Raw genomic sequence first — 22352 nt, forward strand, 5'->3', positions numbered from 1 at the left:
CATGCAGGATATCAGCACTATTGGAAACCTCTGGCCGAAATCGTCCCAAACTGCAGGATGTAGCCCAGTAGCAACATAAAGGTTACTTCCAGTACTCAGTAGCAGCTCCAGCCTGTATGAGGCTGAGTGACCCACCTTCACCGTCACTAGTGACCAGCTGCTCAAGGCAGAGGTAGGTGATGGGATGGAAACAGCTCTCCAACTAGCGGGACAAGGTGCTGTGGTATCAACGCTGGCCTAAATTTAAATAGACAAAAATAAAGACATGTTGGAGAGCGGCCTAAGAGCAGAAAGCATGCACAGTCCTTGACAGGGCAGTAAAGATGTAGGACTTTCATCTGTCAAGCATGCAGGGCTTGTGCCTCCCTCGTGGCAGTGCCCTGGTTTCATCTGCTCATTGCAGTCCCGCAGCTCAGTGGCAGCACGGTATTGTACAGCCATGGAAAATGGAGGGGAGTGGAGGGAGGAGACAACGTACCTGGAGAAGACCAGGCTGATTTAACACCCCTCCCTGCTGCCAAGTGCTCTGTGGGCTCTGTAGTCATCACCCAAAATAGAGCCAGAGTCTGTGCCTGCTCCATGAGACAGTCCCTGCTGGAAACATGTCAGGGCATTGCTGGGGTGACGATTTACAGCGCAGGGAGACACCTCGGGAGCTGCTGACACCGCACCCCACTGTACCTGGCTCCTTTCCCTTTCCCCCACTATTCAAGCTGCCTGTTGATGCTTGCCTGGGAACCTAACACAGGGCTCGACCCAGCGAGGAATGTAGGCAGGGTTTGGGCAGAAAGGAGGAAAGGTCCTGCGGTAACCTTGTGGTGCCAGTCAGAAAGCCACCACGCGTGGCTGTCATCTAATGCCCAAGACACCTTGTCACGAGGGATCCCTTCCAGTCCAGCCCCAGCCTGGCAGAGGCTGAGCAGCTCCAAGGCAGCCCCTGCGGCAGCCTCGTCTCTCTGGGACTGGCCACCCTGCCCCAGGAGCCCTCTAGCACTTCCCAATGCAAAGACACATCCTCCCCCCAGGGAGCAGCTCGTCCTGGGTAACCACCTCCTCCTTCACTTGTTTTGCTGCCAGGGTCCCTCCTGAAACGTGAGCTGCTTCAGCCCCAACTTGCCCTAGCCTCAGCCTCTATCAGCACCTGAACAAGACCAGTCACACGAAACCCTCGCTCCAGACACACCATGACAGCACAGGAGCTTCACCCCTTGTGCCCTTTAATCACAAAGCAACAACACGGCTGGTTTTTTGGGTTTTCCCATATTCTCCATCACCTTGAGACACCCTCACTGCAGTTTCCAGGCCTCAAAACCTTTGCAGCAAACCCACTGCAGGCTGCCACAGCTCTGCCCCAGCTGTCCCCTCGCAGGTCACACGCAGTCACTGGGTGGCACTGTGCCCCTGCCTGTGCAGCCACCCAGCTCCATCCTCCTCCTCCGCTGGGGTGCCCGGGAGGATCCCCCAGCTGAGGCGAGGGGCGAAGGCTCCCCCCACCAAAGCGCACCCACCCACGGCAGCCAGCCCTGCTCAGCCAGGGGGGAAGTGGACAGATGCCCGGGGACCCCGGGACCCCGCAGGGAGGTGGCTCCCAGTGCCCAAACACGGGCTCCCGCTGCTTCCCTGCCAGGTTCTCTTCCCCACTATGGTTACATTTTCATTACCATGGTAAAAAGAGATCAACTGCATCTTTACAATATCCCCCTCCATAAAACTAATAGGCCAGGCAATTGGGACGGCCCTGTGAAGTACTTTATGGTCTGGACTCGAGGAGTTTGCACCACAGCTCACAGGCTGTCCCAACCCCAAATCCCAGGAATCCCAGCATTATTTCTCCCCACTGTCCCCCGTTTTGGGCTGGGAGTAGCATGAAGATGGACATGGCAGCCCAATGCCTGCTTGCCTTCACTTGTCTCCCGTCACCTGGAGCCCCCCACTCGGCTCCAGTGGCACAAGGCTGCAAGAAGCATCCATAGAGATCAGGGCTTCTTCTTTCCAGGGCACCGTGACACAGCTCTGCGGGAATTCTGCGAGCTTTTACACCATCAGGGTGAGTCAAGGGCCAAGACTCTGGACCCAGCTCTGGGCCAGGGAGGTTTCTTTGTAACCACTTCGCCCTTTGCTTCATTTGCAATTGAAAGCCAGAGAGCAGGCTCCCTCACCCTCGGGAGGAGCAGACAGTCCTTGACATGGTGATGGCAAAACACGCTCAGCTCTGTAGAAGTCTCTTCCCTCCACACTGACGCCCCGTGTTTGTTTGGGAAGCTGGAGGCAACGCATTTGGTGTAACCCGGAGCTCTGTTGCAGAGGGTACCTGGCAGGTTTTGAAGGACTGTTTTTGCTTCACACATTGCTGGGACCCTCAGTGGTGTGCTCCAAATGGGCGTCAGCCTGAAACCTACACCAGGGAGCCCAGTCCTGACTCCAGCAGTAGCTGGGTGGACAACCTTGGGGAAAGCAATAACCACACAGAGCAGCACCTGCCTACCTTCCTTCCTTCTGATACATAAAAGCAGCCCAAGAAAAGTTTCTTTTAACTGCTCCCCCTACATTAGACCTTCCAGGGGAAATTAGCACGAATGCAACATCAGTGGCACCAAGGGAATGGACCCTGAACGACTCAGAAGGGGGTTAATTAGTTTGTCGAAGTCCTTCTCTCTTTAGTTGCCACCTATAGCTCCAAGCCTCGACAAACAGTTGGGTAAAAGGATCTCTTTGCTGAAAATCAATGCTCTTTAGAGGTAAGAGCTAAAGATCCTTCAAGGAGTATACCGTTGGGAAATAAAGTGGAGGAGACTGTTCCTCTATCATTAGGGTAGAAGACAAATGGGAGATGGGAAAGCAAAAGGTTTCCAGGTCCCCATAAAAGTCAGAAGGGAGACAAAGAGCCCATTTCTTCCTTCTGTGGTTTATTGTCTTTAATCTCTCTTTGCCTTAGTGTCCCCACCTACCCCGCGGGACAGAGTCACGTTTAGACGTGCTGAAAAGCTTAAATAGCATTTGCAAAAATGATTCAAGATCCCCAGATACCAACTGTGCAAAGTGTTACTGCTTGTCCCTTCGGAGGACAAACGCCTCAGTGCCAGAGCTGCCGGCGGACAGGGTCTCTGCTCCCAGACATGCCGGGCAGGTAACACAAGCATGCTAGGCAGAGGGAGCAACATCAGAAATCCCTAAAGGCCCCTTACAAACAGCTTCCTCCTTAGATTAATTTAATGTTAGACTGTATTCACTCCAGAGAATTTTGTAAAACAAGTCCCAGTCCCGCTGTAGCTGCCCCGAGCACTGCAGTGCTGGTAATCAGCAGAGCTGGTCTATGCCCACAGCGAGACGTGGCCCTGCCAGCACTTCTGCTATCCCCGCCACCATTTTAGTGTTGCGACAGGGTGGGAAGGTTAAAACACAACGCTGCAGCTGAGTGACTGCCATGGGCAGCACTTTGGGACTAAAATTTCCTCTAGTACCCAGTTTTAAAGTTGGGACTAACTTCATTCAGATTTCACAGCAGAGCTCCGTGCTGCCCTGTGGGGGACAGAAGGGCAGACAGCTCCAGCTCCATAACCAAAAGTCTCCTCTAATCCAAGGACAAGATTTCTTTGCTAGGCACATAATGACCTGCCCTCCCTACTTGCTCTACTGTCCGTTGACATTTGTATTTCAAACTAATTGCCACTATATCATCTGATCCTGCCCAGCTGTCTAAAATAACCAACATCCTGCGTACCGCTGGGACCTCTTTGTCGGAGGCTGCAAACTCATCTCCATCCAGCACCAGGATGGATTGAACAAACTGAAGCAGTATTTTATTGCTGAAGCATAAAACATGGGAATAAACAAGCACCAAAGTGCTACTGATCATTAAAACCAGATGGGAGCCCATTTACTGCCTCCAACAGCGAGGTGCCACCGCTGCTCTGCCGAGGCCCCATTGAAATAGGAAACCCAATGCACCATCTGGGAGGTGCTGGACGGCAGCGACTACAGGCAGCCCCTGCAATTCAGGCCTGGATTTATCCGTACTGTCCTCTCACCACCATCCCGGGGATAACCAAGGAGTGACAGAGCTTTTAGTCCTGGCTCCAGAAATATGGTCACTCCTGTAAGGTCATGCTTATGTGAAAATGCCCCGGTGGGGCCAAGCAGCCTGTCCAGGGTCAGTCCCATTGTCCATGAGAGGTGGGATAGGGAGAATCACAGGCCAAATTGTCCACGCACAAAGCAGGGACTCAGTTGCATTTCAACAGTATTTGTTCAAAAGTACATCAGAGAACCATTACAGGTTCTGGTCACCCCTGGGCATTTCAGCTCCTGGATGGTGGATTATCCAAAGCAGCGCAGGTCTGACTTTATTTCCTTACTGACCAGTGCTGTCCGGCATGAGAGTGCCAAGTATCACGGTGGGAAGAAGCCAGGGGCTGTCTCCTCTCCTCTCCTTCCTAATCAATGCACCCACTGCAGACAAATGCGCAGCAAGAGCATTCCCAAAGTCTGGAGTACTGGAAACTAGCCTTCAGAAATAGCTCCATCCTGAGCACTCCAAGCTGCAAGCGGAGCTCAACCCCCCACCTAGACTGAAGCTTTGCACTTTTGTCTTCAAGCTCCATCTTCCTGTGGCAGGGAGCCCTCTGAGCCCAAATCCGGAGCGCTGCATGGGGCCAGGGGTGGATTTCCCGGGCTGCCCCTGCGAGCTGGAGGGGAGATGCAAATGGAGCAGGAGACTGCTGGAGAAGCAGAGGCAGACAGATGCTTTTACACTTCAAAGGAAACAGGGCCCTGTGAGGCTTTCAGGAATACGAACAAATCCGATAGACTCCTTTTAAACACCAAGCACATTTGCTCAAGTATGAGGCAATTAGTCCCTGAGGATGGAGGCAGGACAGGGCCATTAACTGACATACGGGCAGGATGAAGCAAGGGATGAGAAACATGTGGCACAGCTCCACTCAGAGACTGCCAGCCCAGCCTGATGAGTCAAAAACCATGCTGTCCTGGCCTAGCTTTCTCATCCATGATTTTCAAAATGCCCTTGTGTCCCCAGGGGCTCTACAGGGAGCACATTAGTGTCATTCAGCCTATGTCAGTGCAATGCTCAGCATATCCCTTTGGTAAACAGTGCAGTTTTGATCACATCCCCTCCACTGCTCAATCGTTCACTGCTTTTATCCCTGGAGAACCATGACTGGAGATGCCCTGAAGGATGTGGGAGGGCTGACTTACACTTACTGGATCTGCAACAATTCTCATTTCCCCCTCACCTGAATGCTGCTGGGTGATGCCTGAGCTGCTCTGGACAGCTCTGTCTCCACAGAACCCCTTCTAAAAACAGAGCCAAAACCAGACTGTGGGTGAGCAGAGGGCTGGCTGCTCAGTGCAAACAGAGCCAGCATGGGGACGGACCCGGCAGTGTGACAGAGATCAGGCCTGACTCATCCCATTCTACTCTGCACCAGTATTTCCACACAGATTTACCCTTAACGCATCATCTCCCAGAGAGGATGTTACACAGAGATCCCAGGTGCTGGTGCTTTGTGACCCCACAGATGGGAGCTAGAGTGACAGTGCCAGCACGCAGGAGGTCTCTCCTGTGAACAGCTGCTGTGTTTTACATGTACAGTCTTATTTTTACAATAAGAGGCAGAGATATCAAAACTGAGCAATGTTTTATGCCTGGCTGCATGACTGATGGTGTGCCTGTCCTGTGTCGCTAGCTACCCACTCCCACTCTCCTTTATGAGGCACAAAATTTTCTGTCTTTAGTAAAAATAGGAGAGGAAGAAATAAAAACCTCAGCATGTCCCCAAAGAACTGTAGGAGATGGAAATTAAATCCATCCATTACACTCACCAAGCAGGGTGCTGTCTGGGCAGGAACACCACAGTTGTACACCTGCACATTCAAAGAAAAAAAATGGAGCATTACAGAAGTGTCAGAGGCAATCCAGCACCCTACAGCAAAGTACTTCATGCCATAAAACAAACTCACATGACTTGGAAAAACAAAAGGGAACAACAACAAATCAAGCTGAGCAGCAACACTGTTCATCACGGCTGCAGCGTCTCTCCTCACCCCCCCATTGAAGGATTGCTTCACTCTTGGTTCAAATTTTGTCTGACGCTGCTGCTCACGTCCAGGTCTTGAACACTTACTTCAGCGTTTGTTCTGGGCAGTACACGCCGTGTGCTGCGGGGAGCATGGCCTGCGGAGGAGAAACGCTTTCCCAACTTGCTTCACTTTGTCCTGTGAGCCCGCAAGCAGCTGCGTTACCTCTCCCTGGGTTTCTCCTGCTCAGGTTTGCTGTAATGTCTAGAAGCCACATTTAAACCTTACTACATCTCTGCAAAGCCCAACGGTGAAACCAGCTTACCTGGAGCTGCCAGGAGCCAGGCCAGCAGCACGCCTGCTTCTCACAGCCAGGGGAACCCAGAGCCGAGCCCTAGAGAAACAGGCAAAAACGGGCACCCCGCACAGCCGCCACAAAACCTCGGCAAAGCCGTGCCCCGAGCCCCGCCAGCCTCTGGGTGGGCATCACTCAGGGCAGAGGGGGAAAGTCCAACAGGCCACCCCCACCCCATGCTTTGGGGAAACCCTTTGTCCTTCCTTCTCCAGCTGGCCTTGGACAGTTTTACCCCCTCTCTCTTTGCTCTTGGCCATTTACAAAGTAAATCCAGGCTGAGGGCGGGGAAGCAGGTAAGTGAAGACACCTGCACCCTGCACATTTGGCTGCTGATGAGCGGGGCGGGGGGGGGGCTGGCAGCTGCTGCAGCTCCCAGGCAGGAGGTATTTGGCTCTGTGCCGGCCCAGCCCCACACGGCAGGTGACGGCTGCTGTTTGTTGTTGTCAGCCAAATGCTGCGTCCCCCCTGCTAGGAGGCTCTGTATGGGATCCCAACCTGGGGCTCGCGAATTAAGTGGCTTTTCAGCTCTGCAATAAAAACCCATTTGACTTGAAGAGTGTTATTATTCCTGGAGGGGGGGTTGCGTTGCTTGCTTGGATTTGCTTAAGGTGACCCAGTACATATGCTAACCAAGGAAATGCACTGCAGGAATCTCCTGGGAGGCTCACCAGGGACCAAACAACAGACAGCCCCACGCTGGGCGGTTGGGTCAACCCAAAGGAAGCAATGAGTCGGGCTCAGGCTGGCTGTCCAGCTATGAGGTGATTCCAGCACAGAAACACGGCTCCCCCCAGGCTATCCTCACGCCTCTCCGCAGGCAAGGAACCTCCCAGGGCCCTGTAAGCCCCCACAGAGACATGCAGACCCTGCCCCACGCCACCCAGACAAGGACTCGCTGCCAACGCAGAAGGTGCCAGCGAGCAGCTCTCCCGCCGGGCTCGGCCGGGCCAAGGAGGCCGATCTGGTGGCACCAGACAGAGAGCTGAGCACATCTCTCTCCCTCCAGTGCCTGGAAATCAGCTCTTACTGAAACCAGTTGGTAGCTTCTCCTGCTGAGCCAGAGGCTGTGACTGAGTGGGGACAAGAGCAGAGGCCACATTCTGGGCCAGGCGAGAGGGGACCGTGCACCCCTAGGAGGACTTGCCGTATCTTTTGAGAGGCTGGGGAGAGGTGCTGCACTGCAGGTAAGCAGCATCACAGGTGCCTCTTCCCAGCCTGCAGCTGCTCACCAGGATGCGGCTCTCTGTGGAAGAACTGCAGCATTGGCAATAAAGCATTTTTTTGCCATTCCTATCCACACCGAAGCAGTGTCAGACAAGGCTTAAGGCTGCAAAAACCAGTAGGAGAAACCAAAATAAATCAGGATCTTTATTTCCCATAGGAAATTTACCTAGATCCCATTTATAGTCCATTTGCCCTCATCCTTATGTAACTCCTCTGCAGGAGAAGAGCAGAAAACACAGAGAAAATAAACAATTTGCTGCAAAGAATTAGTCTGAGACTGAGTCACATTTAGCAATGCGCGCTGATAACCTGGGGCTCACTGAATACGCTGCAGAGAACAATGAACGCCAAGATCTGAGATCAACAGCGTGTCATGCATGTTCAAACTGGCCCCAGGTAACATGACTAAAGTGGAGCCACTGGTGTGCTTGGAAGAGATGCACAAAAAACACACTTTAGAGTTTATTTTATTGCTCTTAATGGCCTGCCTTCCGCATGTCTCATTTCCTTTTATTGAAGCTGTCAGAGAGGCATTACATTATCTCACATGCGTGCAAAAACAGCATTTCAGTCGAGCTCATACAGACTTTTAAATGCCACAGCTGAAGAAAACAAGCCAGTGGGAACTGCAAAGGGAGGAGGCGGCAGCAGTCCAGAGCGCACACCTACGGGCAAAATTTCCAAAGGCTTCACAAACCAGCCAAGCCACAGTCTCTAACCAGAGACAGGCGAGCAAGGAAAGTAAAGGTGCTTTTCTAATAAGCTGAATGATTCACCAAAGAAGGGCAAGGAGTCCTGTTGCAACAGAAGGCTGATGAGTAATTAATGGCTTGTCCTAGGCACAAGGCTGAGTCTTTTACCCCAGTGCAGAGCTGTCTGCCAAACCAGCTCTACTGACAGGCCCATGGGGCAGCAGCACTTGCAATGCTACTCTGAAGGTTTGAAAAAAGCATCGCATCCATATTTGCACAGGAGTCTCCCTGTGCTGCCCAGTTCTCCTCAGTTACTCATACTCACCACAGCATGGTTTTCATCCCCATTAGCACCCTATGTAGAGGGAAATACAACCCAGCTTCAAAGATAAAGAAACAGATCTAACCAAGTAGCCTGTGGAGGGGATGTATTACTTTCTCTTTTCTTGTTAGCATGGCACTTGCAGTGATCATGGCAGGGTACCAGGGCTGCCTGGCAGAAAGTACCACCCCCAGGGTCCCTGCACGCAGGGCTCACGGCACTGAACTCCCTAGCCAGCCTCCTCGTCTGATTTCCAAGATGTGGAAGACAGTGGTGGCAAAATCACCTACTAATGGTCAGAAACAGAGTATTTTTCTCATCCACAGAGGACAGCCTTTTACAGCTGACCTACCTTCATGCAGCTGGCATTTGGACAGCAGGAAATCATAATATTCTGGGGTTAAAACCAATCTCCTCCACATATTTTCCCCTAACTAGATTTCTTCTTAGTGAGTCACTTGCATCCACATGCGTGTCATGCACAATAGGTATAAATCGCTCCTGGCCAGGGTGCTATCAGAGGAGAGGCTAATAGGATATCATGTACATATACCGTGGTGAAGTCTGACCTTTATTTAAACTCTGCACATCTCACACCCATCCTGTGAAGCCGAGGGGAAGTCCTTGGCTGCTCTGTACGCATCATAATTGTGGTACAAAAGCAGTTAACAAATACTATTTAAATAAGGAAGTAGTCATTGTAGTCGAGTTTCACGAATTTGTAGGGCTACTTTTCAAAGTCATTTTAACAGCAATAAACACGGCTCAACACCTTTACGCTACGCACACGCACAGTGCCGACCTGGTACCCGAAGAGACCAGCGCACAGCCTTTCCTGGTGTACCCACACACCAGGTCCTGACATACCGGGGGCCACAAACCCGCCCAGGTCTGCTCAGAGACAACATCTTGCTACACACATCTGCACACAGAGAAAACCATCTGGCATACACACTAAATGACACAATGACACACCTCACTGCTTATTGATGGCTACAGGCCACACGGCAGTTTATTTAAAGTGTTACAAGAAAACATTCCCTAAATAACACCTAGGAGCATGTCTATCCTCCCTGAGAAGCAAAGAGCCTGTCTCAAACAAGGCCTCATTGCCAGGGCCGTTCTGCCACCTGGGCAAAGAGGAATGCTTCCCCCTTCTAACGTGAAGATAAAAAGAAATCCACTTTGCAAGGCAGTGCGTAGGCTGCTCACTGGCAGAACAGCTCCTCCCCATAATGGGACCACAGAGGTAAGGGAGGTGAAACTGCTTTGATAACTAAACATGGAAGCTGATCCTTACAGGCTTCCAAACAGCGGCAAGATGACTTTGCTGACCAGCCTGGGAGGCGCCGAGCACACCAGCAGTGCAGCACACAGCTCAGTGCCACAGGGTATTCGTTAAAGTACATGCCTGAGGAGCAATGCCTGGCTGGCGAGAACTGGCTATGGACAACACTCGCTCAGAGCATAGCAAAGTAACCACAACTATAAATTATATTCCCCAGGGGTGGCAAGGGGTGGAAGAAAAGAGGAAGTTCGCAGTGATAGATTTCCTTTCCCTCGAAAGGAAGAGGTCGCAGTGACACAGCCAGCACTGCTGTTCGTGGCCCCGTTTCTGACAACCACAGGCCTTTGGAAACCCCCCAGAGCAGCCCCCCACATTCAGTGAACAGCGTCCCTCCACCACCGGCAGAAAGAAGAGTGTTTCACTAACCTCGAATCTAGGGGTGACAGAAGCAGGATGGGCACGGGGGACACGCAGATACAACACACAGCTTTGCTGCTGCTTCTCCTGCACGAGACAACTCCCCTGCCTGCATGACCCACTGCTGCGCTCCAGACACACACGTGTTGCTGTGTATTTTACTCTTGTATGCTGCTGGAAGAAAGGCAAGACTCTAGCTTTAGTCTGACTATACTAAGTGAGGAAACTGCTCAAGGGGGCACTGGGATTGCTTGTTTTGCTTGTCTTTGCAATAATTCTCTACAGCTTCTTGGCCACCTGGATGGCTTACTGAAACTCCTCAGCCCCTATCTCCTTGCACAGAAGTCCTGGGAGGAAGGGATTCTAGAAACTGCCAAATGCAAGATGCAAGCAGTCTGGGACTGAGAGTTTGGCAGCTCTTTAAATACTGCTCTCACAGCTCCTGTGGATTTCTACTCCTGCTGGGAAAAAAACCACTGTAGAACACATTGATTCAGTCATACCCACACTGACATGGCCAGGGCAGCCACCAGTTTAGCCACTGCTTGTGAAATACGGTGAGGGTTGTTGTGCAAGGAGACAAGGAAGTGAAGGTGTCCCATGCTACCGTTTGCAGCAGTATCTCTTTGCCTGGTGTAGGCAAGTCTTCAAAAGGTCAACGCCCCAGAGCAAATTCGATCTCATTTACAATTTTCTTTCAGTTTTTTCACTGGGAAGTGTAGTCGCTGTTCACCAGCAGGCATAGGGGAACAGAGGGTACTGGCTCCACTCCGCCATGGTCCCATGGGCGTGTCCTGGAGCCCCCTGTGTGTTGTACTCTGTGGAGAAGGCCGAGTAGCTCATTGCCCTGTACTGGCTATGGGAAGGCACCATCCACTGGCCGAGGCCTTGCTCGGTGCCGTAGGGACTGTACATGGGTGCTCGGGCCCCGGGTTTCCCGACAGAGTCTAGAGCCATGTTCACCACTCCTGTGTAGTCCTGGGGAGGAGGCAGAGGCGGGGGGAGTGGAGGCAGGTTGGTGAAGCCCTCTGGGAGCTGTTTGGAGTCATGCTCGGGCACCGTGGCGAGATCCAAAGGGTGGCACCTTGCCCGGAAATCATTCAAGGTTGTGGCATCGCGGGTGGGAAGCTGCTGGCTGTCCCCAGCTTCGTGGAACCTGAGCCCCGAGGGCAGAGAGAAGAGTCAAACCTACCGCAGCGGAAAACCACTGAAAACCCACACAGATACCCTGGGGAAAGCCAGGGCGAGCTCTTAGCATGCCCTCTTCCCCTTGTCTATTGCTTCATCTTACTGCTAGTGCAGATTTTAGACCAAGCCTTGCTGTCACTCACACAGAAAAACTAAATGCCAGAGAAGGTAAGCCCAGACTACCCTAGTTCTGGCTCAGTTCTAGTCTGAGCTCACTATAACTAATGCCTGAATTTGCAGTGATAAGGAGGGAAAAAACACTGGAGTCTTGCCACTCCTCCAACACACTTCCTCCAAAGGACAGGCAAGCTCTGCAGTACACAGAGCTGGCTGGGAGAGCATTTTAGGACAGGGAAATAAAGAGCATTACTAAGAGATTCGTATGCCCAGAATCAGTGGGTTCGAAGTAACACAGAAAGGCTTTGTTGTGGAGCTATCTCCATGCTAATCTAGCACCTATCACCCAGGTATGCTGTCCAACAGAGAGGCATTCTTCCTTACTCCCACAGGCTGTTTTTCTTAGGAAATACCCAGTAGAAGAAGAATCCCAACAATTAAAGGGTGGCTTTGGACATGCGCACCAGGAGGTGGGACTCACCGATATGTCTGGTAGGATGGTGTAGGCACTTGCTGCTCTCTGGCCAGACCCTCCCTCTGGTCAGCTGGCACTGGCGATGCTGCAGGAAAAGCGTGGCTGCCATTCTGCTCCGAGACCCAGAAGGGGTATCCACTGCTGACCACGACAGGGTTACTCTCTTCCTTTACATCTATAGTCTCATCTTTCTCAAAATCTGACTCACAGCAGGGAAAAGAAAGAATGGAAAAAAATGAGAAGGGGGAAGAGAGCGCCAGAGCTCACAAAGGTCTATTGGCAGCTGCATTAATTGCAGGATGGTGGAAGGAAACACATTAATACCTCTTCTGCAGTCATACTGTCTTAAGGGACTAGCCCTTTTCAGCTTTTTTCTGACCTTACACTGTGGTCCTGCCCTGTCCTCTCTCCTTAGCTGTGCTACTGCCTTGTGCTACTAGAAGCAGCGCTGTGAACTGGAACAAGGAATGATCAAGCTTAAAAAACAACCTAATAGAAAGAGCAAAGATTTTTTTTTTTTTTTAAATGGTATCAGTTCCTGCATCTGCATCACAAACCAGCTGCACAAACAGCACTGCTGGCACAACTGCACTGATGAGAACCAAGAAGAAAGCAACGGGTGATACTGCAAGCTCATATCGCTATTGAAATGTTATGAAAGCACAGCTTATGATCATACGTGGCCACAAAGCACAGTCAGGCTGGGAGGCTGATGAGAGAGCTGACGAGCAGTCACCAATGACAAGCGACTTGTGAGCAATCTCCTGTGGATCATTCCCAGAGAGTCAGACTCAAAGCCATACACAGCATCTTTAGGAACTCCACCCAGGCCACTCTCCCCAGAGAGGGGAATATATGTTGCTGTTCATTTTCCTTTCTGTGGCCCGGGCACTGTTTGAAAATCATTCTCTGGGTTTGTCGTGATCAATATTACCACGTTCCTCAGCACTGGACTCCTTTTCCTCGGGCAGCTTCCTCTTCTGGCCCTTGTCTGGACTAGGCTTCTGGCATTTGGCTCGTCCTTCCCTGGAAAGAAACAAGACTTGGGGGTAGCTTGTATGTAAGTTTTTTGCCTAGATAAATATGCAAGGCATGCTGGACAAGCCCTGGAAGACAAAAAGATGGGATGAACCTCTCTGACATTCTGTGACTTACACCTCCCCTAGCAAAGCACCCTGACAGGCCCTCGGGAATACGCTTGCCATAGTCACATTACAGGGTTCGCCATGTCACCTGCGTTGGTGTGCGCTTCCAGCGAGAGCCCTCGGCCGCAGGGCACTCGGGAGAAATCGGAAAAGGGGTTGCTCCATGTTTGTACAAAAGGCACAGTCAACATGGAAACTCAGCACCAGAGGTTTTGGCACTGAGTTTGTAAGTGCAGTCCGATATTGGATATACATACTGTGCACACAGGTACATGTATAGTAGGGTGGGTCTTTTGCTTGAAAGCAGCTTTTTCCTAAATGGAAAATGAGTCTAAGCTTAGGCAGAAATTATCCTATTAGGAGGAGAAAGAAAATCCATGACATTTTCAAAGTTTAAATAAAAAAGAGTCAGTTCTGGCCTTTTTCATCAGGAAATGAGATTTTTTTTCAGGCATAAAATAACACAAAACAAAATCTCAGATATTTTTATAACATTTTCTGCTTGGAAAAAAACACTTTTTCCTTCTCTATTGCCAATCTATGGTTGCATTTAAGCTTTTTTTTTTCATCTCATCCTGGCTGCCCTCAGACCAGACAGAAGATCTTGCTAGTATTGGTATCCATCTTCTCTCTTGCAGACAAAAATCTGTTGGAAGAGGCACTTTTCCACACACAGCGAAAGGAAATGAGGGAGCCTTCAAATGTCAGAATCAAGCTGATCTCAAAGAGACACAGTGATCCACTGTGGACTCCTCTTATCACTGCTATTCACATGTCCGACTCCAGCCTAGCTCCAACTTGCAAGGGAATACAGGTCTCAAATTTGTCACATCTCACATTTCTGTAGGAAATCCTGTATCTCCTTCCCACTCCCCAAGTCTCCTGGGAGGAGGCTGCACAGGGGGACATTGTTGTTCCCAGATATAGGCAAATGCAGTGTGCACAACGCAGCAAGCTCTGCAGAGCTAGCTGGTATAGTTTTGCTCAATGGCTTTGGGTAAAATTCACAAGTGAACTCCAGTTATAAATAAATTCAGATGAAAGAACAGTTTACCTCCGAGCGTTCTTCCCATGCTCACGGAAACCTTTCGCAAATGGATTGTTGTCGATCTTGAGCTTTGTAATCTTAAAAGGAACAAGATTCAGTATCACGGTGACTGGTTGGGTTCTTTACTGTTTCAAGACCTTCACCTCAGTATTTATCACAACAGCTTGGCTGAGGGCTTTGGGCATGCCCTTGCCACAGTATCTGAACTCTCCCAGCAGTTCCTGTTATTGATTAGGAACTGACATACAGAGAGAAGCAGCTTTGCCGGGGTCAACAGGAATTTGGGTGGGATTCATCTGACTAGAGAAATATACAGGGTCAGTATCTATATCTGGACTTCTGACCATACTTTTTACTATATTTAGGGTTCTGTTAATCACTGGCAGCACACTTAATACAATTAAGGTGCATGATTCATCTCATCCCAGAGTAGATGTTTTCCATAGGAACCATAACGTGCCTATTTCTTCCCACTGTCCATCACAGGCGCCCAGGGTGAGTAGCTTGGAAGGAGACACCTTCCTCTACAAGGCTTCTAAAGACAGTATTCAGCAATGTGTCCAAGAGCAGTACTTGCACACTGTACCTGCTCATTCTGGTAGGCAGTAACAGAGGTGAAGACAGTCTCAGGGAAGCTGAAGACTTGGAAGATGCTCCAGCGGGCACTGAAGAGGTCATCTGCCTGCACTATGTGGAAGCGAGGCTTGTAACGGTGCATGGAGTGGAGGATGATCTGGCACAGAGACAGACAAAGGAGAAAGTTTCCATGTGCAACCACGGCCAACATACTGTGCAAAGTCTCCTGTGGAGACTTCCAGGACATCCATTTCAAACCAGGGATGCCTGCCTGGGACTGGCGTCTCCCCCACGCCTCTATCATGACAGGACAGACTAACGCCTTCCCTAGCAGGTAGTTAAGAGGGCACAAGGGCTGGGCTGAGGAAGGAAGAAAGGGCACTTGGATATGTTTTAATTTCCACATGATCTAATTTCTCACAAATCTTACTTATTTCCCATAACATCCATCTGCAATGAATTCCAAAAGAGCGCAGCACAAAGGCCAGCTACAACCTACATGCCCATGTTGATCCAGAGTGTTGTTGGTGAGCTTCAGTTTTTGGAAGGAGACAGATTCTTTCATCCAGTGGTTGCCAGGAGCTGGGGAATCCGGGTGGATGTAGGTGCGACAAGGGAGCTGGGGCTCTGCTTTTCCAGCAACTTCCCACTGATCTTTGTTCCACTGGGAAGAGAAAGACAGAAATCTAGAGCTTAAAAAAAACCCACACTATTTTCAATACAGGAAAGCTCCAGGAACTTTGCTTCACTGTCAATTTAGTGGACTCCTCTGACGCACAAGTAGCAGATTTGCTCTTGAGCCATGATCATGTTACCAAAATAACTCTAGGTTTAGGCCTCATTTTTCCTCCCTTTCTCCCAACGGCTGTCAGAAAAGTCTGACATTAATCATGATTAAAACTTATCCCTTACAATGAAAATTAGTTACCTTTTCAGCTGCTCACCAAGGAAAACTGACAAATAACTCCAGAGAGGCATAAAACCCACCAATTACTTCTGAACTTTGTCCAAAGACAATTTATTTATCAGCCTGGGCAGTGAAGCATAAAGATTAATCTATTTCAAACAAAGATGGAAGGACAGCATAACTTCTATAATTTAAAATGCCTACCTTGTACCTGAAGTTGTCCATTGGCACAAAATCTACCAGCATGAGGTACTTGGCATACGGGATTAAGCCAGAGACTTTGATTTTGCAGTGTGGAAACATTCGTCTGAAGGAGAAATGAAATATATAGTATAAGAATTTCTCTAAAAAGTGGATATTGTCTCATGATAAAGCAGCATGTCATGTTTACTCACTATTGTGCAAAGTTCTGGTAGCAATATTTCTACAAGCCAGCTATTGAACATTTTTCTATCCTACTGATGTACTGTCTAGTCCTATGGGTTTAGGTGGAAGAGGCACTAACAGGGCAGCAGTCACTGAAGGCCTGACATTGTTACTGCTTTTTTTGTTCTGATTCCTATAACACAACAGTGGGAAACTTAAAAGAAAATATTTGGAATTTGCACATAGTTCCTAGCCTTCTGCAGTATCACAGACCTGGAGGATAGATTAGAGCATTTTCTGGTGTGGGTAGAAAATGTGCTCTCATGTAAGAGCACAGCTAGCTTTCCGTTCCAGTACTCCCTGCCACCACTTTCATCTTCTGACTCTGCAAAAAAGCTTTGACACCTACCTCCCTACCCAAAGGGATTATTTCAGCTCACTGCAGCTTTGACACAATACATTACAATTTCACAATTTCATATTCTTTCACTGCAAGCTCCACAATGCATGACTCATTTAAACTTCAGAGCAGTCTGCACCACAGATTGTTACTATTCTATGCCATGTTTTTTTCTGCAAATGCACACCCAAAACCAGGTATTTACTGCTCAACTGCTGCTGCCTTGTGACCAAGGCAAAGGAAGCCCAGGGCACTTTCCAGAGCAACCTCCAGCAACAGGAAGATCAGTGTTAAGTGGTGAGATAAGAGTACAGAAGTTTTCTCAGCACATCAGCCCCACAGTGACCTTTTACACTTCACAGTTTGGCATTCTAAGATATCCTGAGAGTGGAATTCTTCTGCCAGGGGCAGGGAAATGCACATAATTGGCTACAAAACTAGTTTAAGGGCCACCATTCAAAAATGAGCACTTGGAGATTTTGACAACTGCTTGGAGGGGTGTGGTGAGGGCAACTGTCCTGCCCCCCTCACCTGCCGGATTTGGTGATGATCATCTCAGTTCCTATCTGATGAAACTTCATCCAGAGACCCATGTCCTCAAGGGTGACGACAATGGAGCTCTGAAGGTGGGGCTCCAGGCTGGGGGAGGGAAGTGCCTCACACGGTGCTTTCACGTCTACCGGGAGAGAGAGAACACGGTAACTTCAGACAGGCAGGAGGGGAGCTGGCATGAAGCAGCCTCTCCTGCTCAGGGACAGGGCCCTGAGAAGCAGCACCCACATCGGCCCTCCCAGTACCCCCCACCAGTGCCAGCTCCCTTCCAGTACAGGGAGCTACGGAATTTCACACGCTGTTGTAACAGACGGGATCCATACATCTGGCCCTCGCTCCTCCCGTCTGGCCACGGTACGTCTCAGCCCCACACCACCGCGCAGTGCTCTGCGCTGGTTCAGCTCAGGGAGCCCAGTGCTGGGATTTCACCCATGAAGGTCCCAGGTGCTGCCGAGAACTAGAGAGTCTGTGTCACAATAAACCTCTTAAAGAAAATCCGTTATTCTTCTTCCAAGGTTTTTGATTACTTAGCAGGCTCAGAAGGCATAAAGGCTTTTCCAACAGGTTTGTTTTCAGCTGATAAGTAAAGATTAAAGATTTGTGTGTTGTACAAACTCAACCTGACTTCCTTTGTTCCAAAACTCATAGTGGTCCATTTTCATTCCTGTTCTGGTATGATCAGGGTTACCCAAAATATTTTACCAAGAGAATAAAATGAAAGCTGAAAGGATTGGAAGGAAGTGTACCAGAGGGTAATGGGAGAAAACGACAGATAGGTGGTAGCAGAGGTGAAAAATCTCTCCAGAGGACAAAGAAAGGGTGGACAGGAGACCCAAATGCAAGTGAAGGCAAGAAAGGGAGGTGACAAGAGCCGGACCATGAAATATTCTGAAAGGAGGACAGCTGGTCTGAACTGGACTTGGAGATGGAGACCACTGAGGAGCCTGTGACGGCGGTGGAAGGTGCCTCTTCAGTAACACACCATCGCACATCAGAGGAGCTGCCTGCAATATGCCTGCACAGGCAGAGGACTAACTATGGTCATGGGGAAGAGGAAAGGGGAACTATTCTGGAGGAACTGTCTTTGGTGTTGATGGTACCCAGCATCTCTGTAAAGCTGTTTGGATTAAAAACCTCCTATAGGCATTCAGCTATATTGTAACACACACAACATTGCTGCTGCCAAACTGAAAAGCCCAGGCAAAAAAACCCTAGTTTCATTCTAGGTCAAAACATGACCTGGTATAGCTACTGGTGGACTGATCTCACACCCAGTAAAGCTTTACAAACACTGCCTGTGGTCTGCCCGAGGTATTGATAAGGCTGCTTGACGCGGGGGCACTCACAGCAGCCGTGCGTCCTCGGGTCAGTGCTGCCAGGCCACTTCTGCTGGGTGACACAGCATCAGCCACGGACGGCTATTTGTTTAAAAGGGAGATTTTTCTGTCTCTCAGCCTGATCCGATCTCATTCAGAGCATATCAGAAATAAGGGAATTTTCACCTTGTTACAGCTTTCCCGAGTAATGTCTTCAAAAGAATAAGCATGAAAAGTAGACAGCTATTTCCAGAGAAATTGGCTTTTTCAGAAAGTTCCATCTTTCCACAAAAACAACCCCATGTGAGTCTAAGGGGTTCTTCCTACAGTATTAGGAAACAAAAAACATTTAAATGTAATTTTGTCAGTTTGTAAAGGTGCTTAGGCATTTAAAAAAAATATCCTCTACCCTTTTTTCTGCTTTGATCCAACATTAATGAACTGGCTAAGAAGTGACACCTAGTTTGCTCACCAAGATTACCCTGTTAACATCTTCTTACTAAAGCTTCCCCCATATCCTCTTGCAAAGACATGAAAGCTGCCATGAGACGATGCATTCGGTAGCTCAGTGCAGCACATGTATCAAAAGGAGTTACAATAAAATCCGGCTGATTTCCCACAGGAGTCATCCAGTCACAAATACATGCAAACAGATTTTGATTAGCTAGACAGATGCTCACTCCTTCCCCAAATGAATTTTACAATTAACATTTTTGTAAGCAAATTCCATTGCCATTAAATGAGACTACAAGGCAGATCTCAAGAGTCCTTATTGAGGGGAGACTTCCAACGAAATCAGGAGGAACTGAAGTGAATGGAGTTCAATACTGAATTAAAAATCAAAGGCAGATGTTATAATCTGTTTTTTACCAAAATGAGTCCACAATGTACCCGTAGGAGTGAGATGCTACAGGAGGCAGGGAAGGAGCTGCACATGCCGTAAACACTGCAGCAAAGATTTTAAAACGTAGTTAACGTCCTTCACCCTGCAGGTTTTGTGTGCACAGACTGAAAAACAGGACATGAACAGTTGGCATGGGGACCTGGACCCTAGCAATGGTATGAGCTTGCTGACGGATCCACACAGCTGACTACACAGTCGTGTGCAATCGGCTTCAGCGGGATTCTGCAGTGGTGGGTCCATATGTAGGACCCACTTTGGATTTTCTTTGCAGAGCCAGAGGCTGTGGCTTGCAAGGCACTTCAGATTAACTCCTAGTTTGTGCCTATGTAACTAATGCCAAGACTCACACGCTCATCTCCCCCACAAAGAGGCCTGCATGCTGGAACTACAGCACAAAGAGGTTTGTGGCAGGGCGTCCGAGCACTGAACTGAACTTGCTAAAGCTGTACTTCTATTGTTTCCCCTTCTATGTAACCTAGTTTTTATTTTAAGTATTATTTGAAAGATATTTAAACATTTTCTAAGAATTTTAGTTCTAAGCTATTTTAAAGGTATTATTATTATCATTGTCATGGTAACACTGCATGTGGCACATTTTAAAACATATTCTTTATGCCAAGATGAGGTTGAAAAGGAAGATAGCTGCTATGATAAAGGCACTGAAAATTAAGAGATCTTCAATCTATTCCATGTTTGATTTTAAAGTCCTTATACAAATACAAGTGGTCTGTCCTTCAGTTTGTGTACAGAGAATAGGCTGTAGATATCTTTTTCCTATCTTGGAGATGGAAGGGAAATAAAAAGAAATGAGAGTCAATTCAGTAATGCTTGCAGGGGGGATAAGATCTCTGGCTAGAAGATGCTGGAGTATAATCCACTCACCTAAAGCAGTCCCTCAGTTAATTGTCAATTACTGAGACAATGTTATGATGTCAGAAAATTTGTTGCAGGCTTTCCAAAATGTTTGGGATAGAGTTTGCAATACCAGGAAAACTCCAACAAGGCCAAAGGAATGCTTCTTACCTTTACTAGTATCAGTTATTATTACATTTGTTTCTGTTACCTTCTGAGTGAAGAAGTCCAACAACTAACAGCCAGCCACTGTCCACGGGGAAGAAATGCACGTGAATATATAAAGCTATCTGAGAAATTAATCTTGCAAACAACCAAAAAAACCCCCATGTTCTCTGATCTTGTAGACGTCAGTTGAAACACCGCGACGCTCTGGAGGGAACCTCATTTCACAAACCAGAAAGCTTTTTTGCAATAACAGAAGTACAGTGTTTCTACAAATGCGATGGCTTTACCTCTCAAATGCACCCAGTCATCACCTAGAATATTTAATAGTTCTGCTGTGTGGGGTCATACACCAGAAACAACTCAGTAAGAAAATGAGGTGACTTCTGCAACAGTTGGAATCTTGATAAATAATTAACTTGATAAAATACCATATGTAATACAGTCTATATTTTGTTGTTGTTGTTATTTTGCTTTTCAACTCAAAATTCTCTTGAAGTGGCAGAAATCAGGATGAATCAGATTAACATAATATGGACTGCTCTATAAAAACCCAAAACAAGAGTGAAGGTGGAAATTATCTGAGTCATTGCACATGTATTTTGTTTATGAATGAACTAACACCTTGCAGAGGTAGAGAAAGGAAGCTGAGAATACCCAGCCACCTCCAACGTGTATTTTGGAACCGAATACCTAAACTAGGTAAATGGTTGTTTCTTTCTGCTGTAGAGTAAAACCCAAGACTAACTTTGGGTTTCAGTTATACTGACAAATGCAGGGCCTCTGGACTGGCCCTTAGTTTCCCAATGCATGTCTGTCATTGTGCCTAGTCTGATCACACCCCACGCAGAAGAGGTTAACAGCATGTTATGAGACAGACTGATCAAGAAAAACATAAATAAAACCCTAAGGAAATCACAAAAATCCTGTGTTTGAGCACGAGCCTGGTAAAGGTGTCGTATGCCTGCTTGGGGTTTACACTTTCAAAGGGCAGAGAAAAACCAAAAGAAAAGAGGGAGTTTGTATCAGAACTATTATTAGCAATATAATAAATATTTCCAAACCTTCTGTGACCTTCAACCTGAAGGGAACTCAGTGTACTTTGCAGACAATACACAAATAACACCTCTAGCCTTCAGTGAACAATCACACTGCACAAGGTGATACAGATAAGGGAGTTTTGGGCACAATTGAGTAGCTTTTGCTACCTTACAAAAGACCTTCCAAGGCTCACAAAGAACACTCAAAACCACAATTTCTCATCTATTCCTACAAAAAAAAAATATTTTTTAAATCCTCTCCAGCCACACACGCACCACTATAAATGCTGGTAACCCCTCAGGAGCACTTGTTCTCTTTCTAAAAGGATTGCATGCTCTTGGCATAAGTCTAGGATCTTTCCACGAAAGAGGGAAAAGGAGGGAGTCCTTTACTTACCTGGTAAAGCTTGCATTTTTCCATGTACTGTGGAGTCTAGGAGCTTGCAGGGCTGAGAGAGCCACCAGAGTTCTTACAAGGGGAGCCAAAATAGTCCAGTTCAAAAGCAGGTCTGATTTCCTGAAGCAAGCAAAGGCCCTTCCTTCTGAGATCCAGTGTCAAGAGTGACGGGGATGAGGATGGGACTCCAAGCACAGCTAGCCAAGGTGAGTTCCTGTTTTATGGAGGCTAATGAGCAGGGAGGAGCTTCTCGCCAGGGCTGTCCCCTTGTGATCCTTTGATGTCCAAAGGGACAAAGAGAGGAAGGATCTGCAGCAATGGCTGGGGCTAAGGGAAGAAAATCAAAGAGAATTAACATGGCTTTGACATACAGGAAACCCTACAGGGGAAATGCACCTTGATTTACTGCTAATGCACTTTTAAACAAATAGACACAAGACCAAAAACATCAGTTGAAGACTTACCTATAAGATTAAAAAATTCTTTAAACAGCAAGCAGGAAAAATTTCCTTCTGGCTATTCCATAGATTTGATATAATTTTAATCTCCAGAGCATAGAATCATTTTACT

General features: G+C 48.3%; 1 protein-coding gene across 1 annotated transcript; it reads right to left on the reverse strand.

Annotated features, from left to right (window-relative positions):
• Positions 1–8700: 8700 nt before the first annotated feature.
• On the reverse strand, positions 8701–22325 carry LOC141951372 (T-box-containing protein TBX6L). The gene is made up of 10 exons (XM_074887492.1): positions 22247–22325; positions 21783–22109; positions 17088–17232; positions 15995–16097; positions 15383–15547; positions 14894–15040; positions 14314–14384; positions 13049–13140; positions 12121–12313; positions 8701–11490 (listed from the first exon to the last, which is right to left on the reverse strand). Exons 2-10 carry the CDS (start codon positions 21796–21798, stop codon positions 11064–11066), a joined length of 1359 nt encoding a protein of 452 aa, XP_074743593.1. The 5' UTR covers positions 21799–22109; positions 22247–22325; the 3' UTR covers positions 8701–11063.
• Positions 22326–22352: the final 27 nt, after the last annotated feature.

This window comes from Strix uralensis, chromosome 17 (genome assembly GCF_047716275.1).
Source record: "Strix uralensis isolate ZFMK-TIS-50842 chromosome 17, bStrUra1, whole genome shotgun sequence".
In the NCBI taxonomy this organism is placed as follows: Eukaryota; Metazoa; Chordata; class Aves; order Strigiformes; family Strigidae; genus Strix; species Strix uralensis.

Bases quoted from the DNA above. Each gene is read 5' to 3' on its own strand.
- LOC141951372 (XM_074887492.1), bottom strand. The intron at 14,385-14,893 runs GTACAGTGTGCA...GTTCCTTTTAAG, and splicing joins CTGCCTACCAGAATGAGCAG to ATTACAAAGCTCAAGATCGA. The intron at 12,314-13,048 runs GTAATATTGATC...GCTGTGAGTCAG, and splicing joins GTCCAGTGCTGAGGAACGTG to ATTTTGAGAAAGATGAGACT.